This window comes from Seriola dumerili, unplaced genomic scaffold, assembly GCF_002260705.1.
Source record: "Seriola dumerili isolate Sdu_G_001 unplaced genomic scaffold, Sdu_1.0 BDQW01000052.1, whole genome shotgun sequence".
NCBI lineage: Eukaryota > Metazoa > Chordata > Actinopteri > Carangiformes > Carangidae > Seriola > Seriola dumerili.
This window is the reverse complement of record NW_019174307.1, coordinates 21451331-21466207: the sequence shown is the minus strand read 5'-3', so window position 1 is coordinate 21466207 and position 14877 is coordinate 21451331. Positions and strand designations below refer to the sequence as shown.

The following is a 14877-nucleotide window of genomic DNA, read 5'->3' as shown; positions in this document are numbered from 1 at the left end:
ACCAAGCCTGGATCCAACTCGATAACGTGTTGGTGTTTTCGAACCAACGTTGTTCGGTCCAGCTGGTTTGGATCCCGGTTTGTTTTCCCCCTTGGTGAGATTTGTTTGGGCAGATGTGAAAAGAGCACATCATACTTGGGTGTGGACCAAAACAGCCGCACCGAGACCCTTTTAGAGAAAGTGGTCTCAGTCTTTTCACAAATTCTGTCCCGGGTTTCATTCGTTGTGAGAATCTGACTCGGCTACAAGGTGCGCTCCGCCGGTTTGACACCTGCACCCAGGTAAGCTTTCCAGACTGGGACGCAGGTGAGAATGAATCATGGTCTCACCTGGACCTGAGTCTTTTAGGGTTATTTCTTGTTCACTGTATATTTTAGGTAAAAGACATTTTTTACAAACAATTGTTCTATTGTTTTTAATATTTACGACGTCATGTTGTTATTCTGTTTCTCTGAGTGATGTGAGGAAGTGTCTCGTATGTTGAAGCCCTCTGAGAGACATGTGTGGTTTTGGGTTATAGAAATAAAATAGACTCAACCTGAATAAAAAACATTTTGGTATTGAAATGACATTTTAAATCATAGTAGAATTAGAAATTAGATTTTACTATTCAAATTAAGCCTGATGATCTGTGGTTTTTAAGAGCTCTGTGCTGCTCTGTCCATCAGGATAAAAGCTTCCTGTCTCTCTCTCTCTCTCACACACACACACACACACACACACACACACACACACACACACACACACACACACACACACACAAAGGCAAACACCTGCCCACAGCAGTTAATAACATCAAGGTCTATTAGCTAGCACCACTAATCAGCTAGTAACACACACACACACACACACACACACACGTCTGTGAAATGTCTTTGTGATCGATGATAGCCAAAACGGATGCCCATTACACTAACACACACACACACACACACACACACACACACACACACACACACACCCCATATGGCTGCAGCTGTCCAAAGAGTAGAAAGCTTTTAAGGAGGGAGGAGACAAAAGGAGGAGGAGAGGAAATCCTTTCTTTGTATTTATCTATTTAACACTCTTTCTCTCTCTCTCTGTCTCTCTTGCTCTCTCTCTCTCGCTTGTCCCCTGGTGGGTAATAAGGTCTAATCCACTTAAGCTGCCTCTCTCTCCCTCTACTCTCTGTTCCTGTCTGTCACCCCAACATCCCGTATACACAATCACACACATATACACAATTACACACACATATACATAAACACACACACACACACACACACACACTTCAATAATTGATGTGTAGCTCCTCCCTCCACGTTTCCTCACCATGACTCAGTACTGAGGCCTCATTTAAAGGAACAGGACGCTCGTCTTATTGACCATAATTCTTACATTAAATCTCAAGTAAAAAAAAAAAAAAAATGTTGATGATGTAATGAAGACAGGTTCAGCTTCGATCCTCCTCACACACACACACACACACACACACACACACACACACACACACACACACACACACACACACACACACACACACTGCCTTACAGCCACCACCTGATACAGTTTAATCCATTAATGTCTATTACAAACACACGAATGAGCCACACCTCTCCGCACATGTTCCTTAATTACCATAAATATGGGCAGTGTTTTGATTGGATGCCACACACGTCATCCTGTAAAGCTGCTATAAAACTCAAACCAAAATTACTAAGATCTACCGTGCCCAGCTGTTGCAGGAAATAAATGAAAGTATATAATTTGTGACCTTTTTCCAAAGCAACTGAAATCAATGTTTTAATGATAACAAAAGGGATTCCTGGTAGTGACGGACCTACAGAGAGTCACCACCTGAATCTGCAGCTTTCCTCGGCTTTGAAAGAGCTTTACAGTGAGTTTCAGCTCATTGTTTATCTGCTTTACTGTTGTTTGATTCACTCTCATCGCTCGCATGCAGCTGTTTTCAGCAAAAAAAAAAAAAGCTCTAATCCAAAATACCCACTGTACACATTGTACATTACCTGCCCAGCATCAAACAGCAGAAAGAGACCAGCTGGTGAACACAGTGGAGCATGAAGCAGCTAAAGAGCCAGATAACTCCCTCAGGAGTCGGTGGAGACCAAAAACTGAGCTATAAGAGAGGGAATATTGGACTTACATTTGCCAGGTGGACAGAGACAGAACTCCTTTACTAACAAGTTCCCCATGTCAAACTTAGACAGTGATGATATGTCAAATCGGTGCTCGCAAGTTGCTTCCACTGCCTCCAGGTGGCAAAATATTTTAAAAAATCAGTGATGCTGATGCAAATTATATTATCTGTTTCAAGAAACCTACAGTGAGATTCACAGCTTTGCCCGGTGTCACTGTTAAGTACTGCGACATCAACGCTTCTAAACGTTGTAATCGAAATGACATGGGAGGATTCTCCAGCTCTAGTTCCTCATTTGTGTTTGACATTAACTATATTAGTATTAACTATATATCCAGAGCCTAACCTGACTGCCCGTACACATAGACCTGCCCCGCTGGTAAAGCTGCCCAGGCATTAAACCTAAATAGAGATCTAATTCAACTGGAGTTATGTAGTTCATAGTGTACCCAACTGAAGAAAACCTCATGTCAAATCCATCATGTCGGTATATATGAGTTAAAGATTAATTCACATTTATACAGGAAAAATATAAAATCAATAAAACAAAACATATGCACATTAGTATGCTGGTTGTGAGTCTTGTTGTATTCCAGCAATGTGCTGCATATGAAATTTACATGGAGGACAAAGAAACCTGGTTATTCATTTGTCTGAATAAACTACAGTGACATTTTCCAGGGTTGTGATCTTCATGTTTTGACTCTTCAGCCACCGTCTGTCATTTCTGCACCAGCAGGAGACGGAGGATGAATCCTGCGTCTACTGCTGCATTTACTGATCTGATGAATTTAGCAAAAGTAATGAAAGACAAGAGCTATGACAGAGTATCCTCCACATTTCTGACTTCACATTCATTTCAGTGTAGATCCTTACTATATCTTATCATCATATTAGTCTTTTTACTGACTAACTAACTACTACTAGTACTCTTAGAAACTCTACTAGTTCTACTACCAATAATACCTTGGGCAATCTCAAAGCTAAAACAGATTGGACGAAGACGTGGGTTCAGTGGATGCGCCAGCTTCATTAACAGTTAACTGACAGATCATTCAAGTCGGAGGATTAGCGCCGCACCAAAGCTGCTTTAAGAAATTACATTTTAATAACATGATATTCCCAGATGGTACTGGTATGTCCCTGCTGAGCGCTGCATGCATAACACGATGGTTTTAATGTTGACCCCACAGCAAAATGAAAAATGTAGTCACCATAAAGTCCAAGAAACAGGTCAAAGAAAAAAAAACAACACCACGTTTTATGCTGTTCACCGGGGCTTGAGAAGAGTAATGAAAATAAAGCAGTATGTATGTTGAAACTTTAGAGGACGATGCGTTCACAGAGATAAGAGGCTTGTCTTGTAAGAGGGCCAATTTTAGGTACAACTGACGTACTGCCTCTGATAGAGTCTGGATTTCTGCTCATTATTAATAGATGGGAGTTGAAACATTAGCTAAAGAATGGTTTTCAACTTCAAATCTGTCAGTTACTCTGCGGAGGACCAGAGAGGCTCTGTTAATGGACCTATTTGTAAGTTTTGCCATCGCTATATAGCCAACGTTCGCATTAATAGCTGTCTGTTTGACAGTCTTGCCAAAAGCTTCAGCCATCACTGCGTTTACAATACAGGTTATAAAACGCCCTCTGAGCAAGTTTACTTCTTCATGGCAGTCTGGACGCTACAGTGACTCAGTATCGGAAAGTAGCGACACGGGACGAGCAGACCAGGGCTAGCTGGTTAGCATGCTAACTTCAGTAGAAGAAAATAAGTGATAGAAATAGAAGCGAAACAGGAAGGTTGCTTTTCACCACTGGAGACAGCTCCTGGTGAGTAAAGGAATGAAGTTTGATGCTGAACTCGTAACGTTACTTCTAGACCGGTAAGAAAACAGCTATTAATGCTAACGTTAGCTATGTAGCAATAGCAAGACTTACAAGTAGCTCCTTTAAAAATAATCTCCACTGATTTTTAACATGAAAGTCTGTTTTCAGCTGTTGAAAAACACAACTGCATACATGAAAAAAGACTTTTGTGGCTCTGTAGCCCGCTCTCCATCTGCTTAAGGTTAGCGATGCTACATTAGCCTCCGCTAGCTTAACACGCCCAAATCTCCACCTGAATTGATGATGGTGAAGCTGCATTGTGGGTAATGTAGGTGCCAGATTATGACAAGGAAGAGGATTGTGTGGGGGGAAAAAAGACAACAGCTCTGGTTCTGCTGCATAGATTTTGAAAGCTAAGCTACAGGAGAACAAAGCTAAATCTGGTCCATTCGTCTGTTTTATCTTTATTTTCGCAGGAATGACGTTTGGTTCTGCCACAGTCAGTTGGTTTCAGTTTAAGACTCTGCTGCTAGTTGAAATCACTGCTAACACAGTTAAACTGACATCGTAACATCCACAGTTTTGTCAGATCTATGACCAGGCAAGTATTCACAGGCATCTTTCAATTACCATATTGGCCCGAATGTAGGACAACCCTGATTAGAGACCGACCCGCTCTTTCCAGTGACCGTTTTCTTTTTTTGAGGATAGGAAAGACTGTTTCACTGAGCTTAAAATTAATCCGAGGAGAATAAGTAATAAGTAATAAGTGAGACATAAAGTACAGTAATGCATAAAACCCACACTGGTGTATCTTGCCTATCAGTCACAGTCACGCTCTTGTAAGCAGTCAAAACAATTTTCTCTGACAGTCAGCATTTTTCAGACTCGAGTCTTTCTGAGCTCATCGTCTACAACAGCTGAATTCTTGCTGGTTTCGCCGATTTTCATTGGGTGGCATTGTGAATTAGTTTTCAGTTGTCATGAATTTATTTCCTCCGTGGCAGCAAAACACATCAAGAGTCTTCCTACAGGTTGAAATGATCTGACAAAACTCTTTTCATGGCTGACAAAGTCTGAAAGACTCACTTTAAATGGAGTTAGAAAACACTGTCTCGAAACATTAACTCAACAAACAACATACCCATAATTCTCTGTAGACGACCGTGTTGCACCGGTGTGTCTCTACATTCAAAAGGAATATTTGATGATGTGATAAGACGACGCCCACTTTTTCAAACCCAATTTCCAGAAAAAAACACCGTCTTATTTTTGTGGAAATACAAGAGCACCTTGAAAAATAGTTCAATTTCCCATTGAATGTTGATCGTTCACTGTTTACTGTACTAATTCATTTTTCCAACACCTTTGCTCAAACTCCTGTCAATAGAATCTCTTCTTTTTCTGATTTGTAATGTCTATAATTGATTTTTTTTTGTGTGTGTGTGTGTGTGTGTGTGTATTCACCACTGTTTTCAGCAAGAACTTCAAAGACTAACTCCTGCCTCCAGTCCTTCTTGGCGTCATTAAGCTCTGCTGCAGAGCGGTGCACCCACATGCACGTCTGTGATGTTCAGTGAACTGACTTCAGTGAAATAAGTTCATGTGTATTCATGGCTGCACATGATCAGAGGTATCAGTGCAAGTGCTGGCAATACTACAGGATTAGTATTAGTCCAAGTAGCGTTATTGACAGTGTGAGCTCATTAAGCTTTATTTAAACAACATTAGCTTTAATCCTTCTGTGTAAACTCAGTAATTGTTTGTAATGACACCTCTGATGAGACGTGAAGCTACAGCTCGGGATCCTGAAACACGACGAAACAAAAACACACGTCATAAATACAATTCACCCAAAGTCTCTCCTCCCTGTCTCTCTCTCTCTCTCTCTCTCTCTGTCTTTAACTGCTTCTATTGCAGGTTAATCTGGCTCTAAGCCTGGAGGAAGCAGTGTGTGTGTGTGTGTGTGTGTGTCTGAATCTGAGTGAATGAATGGATTACTGGTCATTCATCCATGTAATGTCTCTGTTCACAGACCACTCAAACACACACACAAACTGTATGCTTTCCACTATCTCAGATGTCCTGCTGAAGAAACACACACACACACACACATACACACAGATAATATCTGTAATGTAAAGATGAAGTATTAATTGATTTAATTATTTCCTTTAGTGAAAGAACATGTGATAGTAGAAATGAGGTCAGTTATTCTGACTGTTCTCAGGGTGACACAAGGTCCCTCCTCAGACGTTCATCCTCAGAGTCCAATCATGTTTGTTTTCGGGGATGAAATGAGGTCTTGACGGATTGAAATGAGATCTCCCCTTAAAGTGAAATAAAACCTTACTTAAGGGACGTGGAATGCTTCAAATGAAATAGGTCTTAAAGTGTCTCTAGGCTATGCGACAACAATGATTGTGTAAGTTTACTGTGTGTCACACTGTGCCGGATGGGTCTACTAAAATCCTGGTTCGCAATCTGTGTCAGACTGTACAGTGTCGATTTGAGGCATGTCACATTGTGCAGTGAACGCCTGGTGAGTTGAAGCACTCCAGTGTAAATAGCACAGGGACATCATCATCTTGTCGTCCATCTGTGCCGCTCTTTCGTTTTGAAAGGCAAAAACTGTATTCAAAAATGTAATGTAAGATACAAAATTGGCCTTTGTATTCTGCACAATTTCATGTCATGGTCTGATTGGTTGGTGTGTTGTCATGTTTTTGGAGAATTGAATGAGACTTTAGACCTAAATTTCTGATCTTTCTGGTGTCGCAGGAAGTATTTGGCAGCCAAAGTTCACAACGACACGTCCACAATTGGCCAGCACAGCACAAAACCTGCACTTAACATCAACATCACCTACATTTATACTACAACATGACAGTGATGGTTGCTAACTATAGAAACCTAAAGCCAGGCTCGGACTACAGGAGTTTTTAAAATCCGAACACACTTTGAAATCGGGTGGGATCACACATGAGGAGAAACCTCACAGATGTTCTTCTCTTTAATCTCACACATGCACATACTACAAGATATTATTATCATGCCAGACGGAGCAACACACAACCTCTCATGGTCTCACAACATGTGATCTCACGGAGACAGTGGTGTAACAACTTGTTGTAACGTTAGTAAAAACTTCACAGTGAGAAAAAAACAAAAGCGGAAGATCTGAACGAGTCTGGAGGAGAAAATGTTTGGGGAGGCGGTCGGTCTGTTCTTCAGCGAGAACTGGAGGAGAGTTTTTTGTTTTGTCTGTCAGCAGTAGCATGCTAGCTAGCGTTAGCCTCAAGGGCTAGAATGTTTACCGTTGCTTGGTAACACCGTCAGCTGCTCCAGGACTGATGTAATCATAATCATCCTGATTTTAACTCCTAAAGATCAAACATGTTTGATATAACTGATGAGTCCGCTAGAGGTTCAGCAGTTTTAACACTGGATGAGTGAAATTGCAAACTTCACTTTTAACAGCTGAAGCCATTTTTGCCTTTTGTAAACATCACCATGGTTACATACATTACTCACGGCGCCTCTTTCAGCAGATTAGCTAAGAAAATAAACAAATTACCTGTTCATGCTCACAGGGATTCAACCTCACGAGAACAGGCAGCTACTGAGGCCAAACAGTGACAGTGTGAGGAAAAGCACAAGATAAAATGATGGATTAACTTCGTATTTCAGGACAGAAGATGGGTCTTGGTAATTGGATTCTATAGAGATTTACATGAACCAGCATTTAGTAAGAATCTGGTGCTGCTTTTAGCACTTTGACGCTGACCTCAGCTTTCAGCCGTGATGCCACTTGGTGTGAGGACAGTCTTAATCTCCCAGCATGCCTGGGTGAGGAGCTGCTGCACTCCTCCTGTGTCCAACACGACACCGACCAGAGTGACGCAAACAGCTTCTACTCGTTAAGTCTGTTATTCCAATAAAATTAGAAAACAGTGATTTATGATCATCCTGGTAGCTTAGCAACAGCAGAAGCTATTGACAGACAGCTGGCGTCAGCTGTCTGATAAACACTCAGACGCTGCGCTCTGATTGCATGTGTGTAGGTATGAATGCGTGCGTGTCACTTCCTGTTTCCGTCTGATAATTTGGGATCCTATTTATAAACGGCTGATTAGCATAACATTGAGCAGCCGCGCCGCCTGCACTTTCCTGTGAGTGAGTGTGTGTGTGTGTGTTTTAAGACTTGAGCTTGGCAGATGATGAGTACTTGTATACATTCATGACTCTGTTCATTTCTTTGCTGTTGATTTTTTAATTTTTTTATTTGGAGGATTCTGGGTGTCAAATTTGCATTTAATGTTTCTATTTTCACTCACAACTTCCACCATTTCCTATAGATACAAAATTCAAGATAAACTTTACTTTCTAAAGGTGAAAGGAAACTTAAAGTACAAATAAAAGAAATAAAAGAAACACAAGTAAAATAAATTGGAGTGGAGCTTTTTAAGCTTATGTATAAATTATGGAAATTCAAAATAGCCTGTAGTTCTGATTTGGGTGTCACGACTGATAAAGTCAGGCTGCGCTGACTGTTCAGCAAGTGTAAACAGTCAATAAATAAAATCGTACAGTTTGTGGAGCTGAAGGAATCTAAACCTGACTCTAACCCTGTTTCCTGATTTAGTTGCTTACTTAGTTTTACTTTTAGGACTGGAACCGGCTCTGTCCATATTGCATGTGTGTGAGCACAGGAATCAGTAATAAAAAAAGATCAAATGGTGAGCTGTCAGCGTGAAATGATTTAATAATCTCACACTTATGAAGTTCTCTCTCCTCCAGCCCTCTCAGCAGAGTTCACAGTCCATGTTGCCCTGGTCTCTCCCTCCATCATCTCGTCCAAATGTAACTTTTTTTCCTCAATTTGTTCGTCTTTTCTGCACAAAATTCGCAAAGTAAAGTGTTTTTGAGCGATGTCTGTTTTTATTTTGGTACAGGAACGAGTATTTATGTATCTGCAGAATCAACATGCCTCTATTAGTAAATGTCTTGTAATCCATTTCACAGATTAACTTTCATCCACTGTGCTTTTCTGACTGTCAAGACTAAATAAATCTGTGTAAATTGGTCTCAAAAATCTTTAAAGGTCCCATATAGTCTAAAGGTCTCTGTCCATGTGTAGTTTGATTATAGATCAGGTCTAGCTTCTATATTAATACTGTGAAAGTATCAAAGCCTCAGTTCACAGAGAAATGCACACAGCCTGTATTCAGAAACTGAGCCTTAAAACCAGCCGTTAGGACTTCCTGTAACTTTGTGATGTCACAACAAAGCAGTCACCGCTCTCAGCCATGCCCCAAGCCCCGCCCACCACGACCCACCATCCAAACCTTGCAGGATTTGGTTTCTCTGAGTGTTTACCTGAAATCTGCTTTATTTCTATTGGATCCCTCAGAAAACCACAACAACAACACGTCAGTGAGCCAATCAGAAGAGAGGGGCTCAAAGCCTCCTCTTTTCTGATTGGCTCAGAGAGGAGATGTAAAACTACACTGAGATGTTTTTTGGTTCTTAAAACCATAAATATACCTTCTATTGACCTTTAACTTTGTTCCCAGCTTCAAATCCTACATACGAGTTTTATTTGTTTACGTTATTTTTACACTTTGTCCTTCTTCCTTTGTCACGTCAAAACCATATTCATCTGACGTCGTAAAGAGCACAGCAGCTGATTGCAGAGTGTGTGCTGAAGCATCATCATGCAAGTGATGATTGATTGACTGATGAGACGACAGAGTTGTGCTGCACAGGTGTGAAGCACCAAGGAGAGAAATCAGCACGAGGCTCACTCGTGTGTCCTCTCTCATCACCGAGTCAGACAGAGTTCAGGAGAGCAGCACGAGTACGAATCCTCAGTGGCAGCACAGGAGGAGATGGTAAAGCCATGGAAGACCAAAAGGAGTAAGGTTTATGAGATCATGTCAGAAACATGCAGAATGATTTACGATTGGCTCATTAACAGATTGGTATCAGTATTGGCAGATGCTCAATAGTGTGAAATTTGTTTTTTTAGAAATGAAGGCGCGGTACGGAGCCATCTTTAATTTCCTCCGCACTGAAGTGAAAGAGCCGCTCGGCTGAGTGAGAGAGAGACCTCTGTCTGCTCTTCAGACACTGTGGTGCATTTTAATGTGGACGTACAGCTTTTATTTTCACTACATCTTGCTCTTATGCATGTGGATCATTCTCTAAAACAAAGTCTTCCTCCTCAGGGACGACTACAAAGCAAACAGCGCTGATGAAAGCAGCACACTGAGGCTGAGCCCATGATGTGAGGTGGAGACAAACTCAAAAACTCTGTTCTAGTTTTTCCATTTCCAAAGGAGAGGACGCTGTGAGAGACCTGAGTTTACCTGTGGAGACGCGATTCTCTCTTTATCAGACCAAACGTTCTTTTGGAGCCTCCACTGCAAACTACAAGAAAACGTTATGAAGTTCCCTCCTTTAAAAAGTTTAACATTCGGTTTCCCGCTCAACCTCTCCAGCCTGTTTTCTTACATCGTGTCACCTGTCATCATTTCATTAACACACACATAGATGTAATACACTGAAGGAATGGAGGTAGTTTTCCTGTCAGCAGTTTTGAATCTGTTTGTTTAAAGGAAATAATTAGTCAATTACTGGATTTTTTTTTTTTTTTAAGCAAAAATACAAAACCTTTGCTTTAAAATTTGGAGAATTTTCTGCTTTTTGTGTTTTATATCTTGGATTTTAAACTGTTGGCCAAAGAAAACAAGACATTTCTGACACTTTGTTCTGAGATGTTCTGAACATTTTCGTTCACTGATGATGAAACGTGTTATTCACAGCACTATAAGTAACAGAAAGACAAACGTCTGCTGAATAATTCACCATATTATATTCTTTTTATGATTTGTCTTTCCAACGAATCACGTTTCTCCTCTGTTTGCTCAAATAATACTACAGCACCCATGAGCCTCAGTGGCTTTTACTATGGAGATGTAACTCAAATTTCTCCCCTCGTCCGACTGAACTAGACAAGCTGAATTGAAACTTCAGTGTGGGACTCACACTTGACTCCACTCTTACAGTTGTTTCACCTTTGTCCAGACTTTTTTTCCTTTTTCTTTTTTAGCACAGTGTCTTATTGTTTGAACTGATGAGTCAACCAGAGGATTTCCATGTCCATCTGCTGGATCCGGTCCAGCTGACAGTCATCTAATATTATGGGAAAGATGAAGACGAGAAGATCACACGTGGAGCGCCGTTACTGTAGAACACACACACACACACACACACACACACTCATGGCGTCTCACACAGCGAGCGTTTAGTGTGTGTTTGATTTAATAAACTACCTTGGCAGGATTGTTCATAATAAAGTTATTGAACTGAATTACACTGACAGGGGGAGAGAGAGAGAGAGAGAGAGAGAGAGAGAGAGAGAGAGAGAGAGAGAGAGAGAGTCAGGGTGTGTCCTCCTCCAGCACTGCATACTCTGTGTGTGTGTGTGTGTGTGTGTGTGTGTGTGTGTGTGTGTGCGTGTGTCTGTGTATAGTCTATATAACATGTCACCAATATGTCACCACTCTCCTAAAATGATAAAATTTATTCTATTATTGCTGCAATTTCTCTCTGTTTCTCTCTCTCTCTCACACACACACACACGATCAGTGTGTTTTCCTTCTCTAAATGCATCAGTGTAAGACTAAGACTGTGACACACACACACACACACACACACTTGAAGTCACGTAACCCTGAGACACTATGTCACTGTGTTCAGACTCGTTTCCATTATTGACCCCTGATTAGCAATGTCAGTATCCAACACAATCAAACAACACACACATGACAGCTGACTGGAAACACAGCTCTACCCCACAATGCTTATACTTACATCTGATTAATCACTTAATAAAATGAATCATGACTCTAATTCAGTTTCTTGATAAGTGAAAATCCAGAGCTGCAACTTACAATTTCATTAGAAATTGATCAGCTGATCAATCGGTTATTACTTTGGTCTTCAAACCCTTGTTTTGTGTAACCAGATATTCAGTTTACCTCGATACATGAGAGGAAAAGCAGCAAATCCTCATATTTAAGTGGCTGATCGACGATCAATGTCTTATATTTATTTGCTGCTGAATCGACTGGTCATTTCAGCAGCTGTGAAAAATACCAAATATCATCTGATTCCAGCTGCTGCTTCTTGCCGTCAGTGCGATGTTCTGTTTGCTGGTCAGACAAACAGCAGCAGCTTCAAGACGCCACTTTGGAAATGAAAGTGAAAGATTTAACTGACTTAATAGATGATCAATGATGAAAAGAATTGACAGTTGCAGCTCCAGTTTAGCATTAGGCTCTGGTAGAAGTGTCAGACACACAACACACACACACACACACACACACACACACACACACACACACACACACACACACACAGTCTCCATTATTACATCCTGCACACAAACACTTTCTCTCACCTTCTGACCGTGTTGGATCAGTTTAGCCAGAATGATCAGTGTTTTCTTTCTCTAAATGAATCAGTGTAAGACTCAGACACACACTGTGGCGCCCGCCACACACACACACACACACACACACACACACACTGTGGTTATTAAAGCCCTAAAACAACCACACACACACACACACACACACCATCATTTAGCTTATTGAACAGATATCTGCTGATCTGCCGTGATTTCTTCCTCTTTCCTTTGTAAGACACCATCAGCATACACGAGCTCACACAGACACACACACACACACACACACACACACACACACACACACACACACACACACACACACACACAACACACACAACACACAATTACACTGTAAATGCATGTAAAAACCCTCAGATAGCTGCATGCAGAGTGCCGTTAACGCTGTTTCAAGCTGTCTTAACGCTCCTTTCCTGATCTCCATCTGGCAGCGCCTCTGTGAACGGCACTCACCAGATTTCCACTGATTTTTCTGCAGGTTTCTGCTCATGTTCACTTGGGTCTCCTGTGCCCGTTCACACGCTCCTCACTTGTGATGGCTTTGTGGTTCAGATTTTGTGTTGTTGTTGTTGTTGTTGTTGTTGTTGTCTTGTTGTGTGATTTGCAGCCCGGTGCTTCCTACCTGTTTTGTAGAAGGCATCAGTGTCGGGGTCGCTGGGCGCCTCCTCGGCCGCTTCTGCAGGGTTCATACCGGAATCCGGTTCAATTACAATCCACCGACAAAGAAAAACAAGAAATAAAACCCTCCGCTCCGGAAAATCCTGGCGTCTTTATCCTTACATGTTCTCAGTTTCCCTCCCTCTCCTCCATCCCTGCTCTAGCTTTCTTTCTTTCTGTCGCCCTCTCGGTTTGTTTGGTGTTTCAGGGCTGGCTTCGTTTCTCTCTATTGTTCCCGTCCAACCTTCCTCTGCTGCTGTCCGCCAGCGGTCTCTCTACCTCCCTCCTCTCCCCCGTACCTCCCCTCCCCTCCCCTCCTCTGTCTCTCGCTCTTCTCCTCTCTCTCTCTCTCTCTCGCTCTCTCCAATTCAATCCATTGACCTTTATTAGCAAGAAATGATGTGTGTGTGTCAAAGCAAATATAAATTATTGTTCAACCGCAATTCCTTATAATTTATTATTATTATTTATTATTATTATTATTATTATTTATATTATTATTATTATTAAAGTTTAATTTAAGTTGTACGTTTCAGTGTTTTTTAATTGAATTTGAACAGGTCTTTCTTGCTTGACATTTCGCCCTGATGGTGGCGCTACAGGAACCGACTTGACGTGAGTTCATCCTGTGGGGAGCATGAACACGCTCAGTAGCCTACATTTTATTTTTTTGTGTATAGATACACATGTCTTCTTGAAGGTGTTGTCTTGTTTTTTCTGTTTCCTCTTGCATTTTGTTGTTGTCTGCCTTCATCATGCTTCATCCTCACTTCACCATCTCTTAGTGTCCTTGAGGTCGTAGTGAATGATGTGTATCTGTAGTCTGTCCTCTCTCCAGGTCTCAGTGCACACAGATTGTTTCTTGGTCCAGTCCAACCAGCGCTTGGAGGCGTAGTGCTTGCCTACTTCTGTCCACCCCTCACTGTCTCTCCAAAATTTATCTCCATTTGAATGTGACGACAGAAAATCAAAATCTTAAATACTTTGACCTCTTCTCCTCAGATCAAAGCTGAGTCAAGAAAATAAAACAAAATCTGTAAATGAAAAAAAAAAAAAGTTTCTTATTTACTATCAGTCATGTAATTTTGTTCTCGGTCAGTTCGTCCCCTGCTCTAAACCAAGTTGCTGGGAGACTGGTTGTGGATATAAATTGTGATCCTAGAGAATAATTCCTTGTGATTTTATTCCATAATCAGGGCGGACCACTATTGCTTTGCACAATTCTTTCTTCACGACAAGGATCTCCATTCTCTGTTGTTTTATGATGCTGAGTTGTGCTTGTAGAAGTCTGGAAATGTTCTGCATCAACAATGAGTCTTTTCTTCATCTTCTGTGACGGCTTCAGGACCAACAAAAAAAAAACAAAAACAAAACAAAAAACAAAGATAGAAAAGAGAAGTCTCAGTCCAAGAAGCGTTGATTTGCCAATTTATTAGAGTTAATTCTTTTGACTCAGTGTCTTGATACATTAGCTCTTACAGAAAAAAATATAGATTGTGAGTTTTGCACAAATCTTGATTCAGGAGGTATTCACAACCATTTTTCAGGATGAAGTGGGGAACATTTGCATAAATATCTGGCACTTCAAGCAACAAAGACGATCCTTTCAGTAATACTGCAGAAAATGATCTTGATGTCCCTCAGATGACATTTCAACAAGAGGCTTTGAAGTTTGTTCATTCAACAGAAATAAAAAGTTTTACTTATCTGTAACCTTGCTGATACAATCATTTGAACAGTGCTTGGCTGGTAGTAACGCACC

The 14877-nt window shown here is 41.1% G+C and overlaps 1 protein-coding gene across 1 annotated transcript in view; it reads right to left on the bottom strand.

The window, feature by feature from the left end:
* LOC111218041 (kalirin-like) overlaps window positions 1-13147 on the bottom strand; it is a 96385-nt gene extending 83238 nt beyond the window's left edge. Inside the window, exon 1 of the mRNA XM_022740131.1 lies at window positions 13081-13147. Within this exon, the coding sequence (XP_022595852.1) occupies window positions 13081-13147 (67 nt within the window). The remainder of the gene's footprint in view (window positions 1-13080) is intronic.
* Window positions 13148-14877: the final 1730 nt, after the last annotated feature.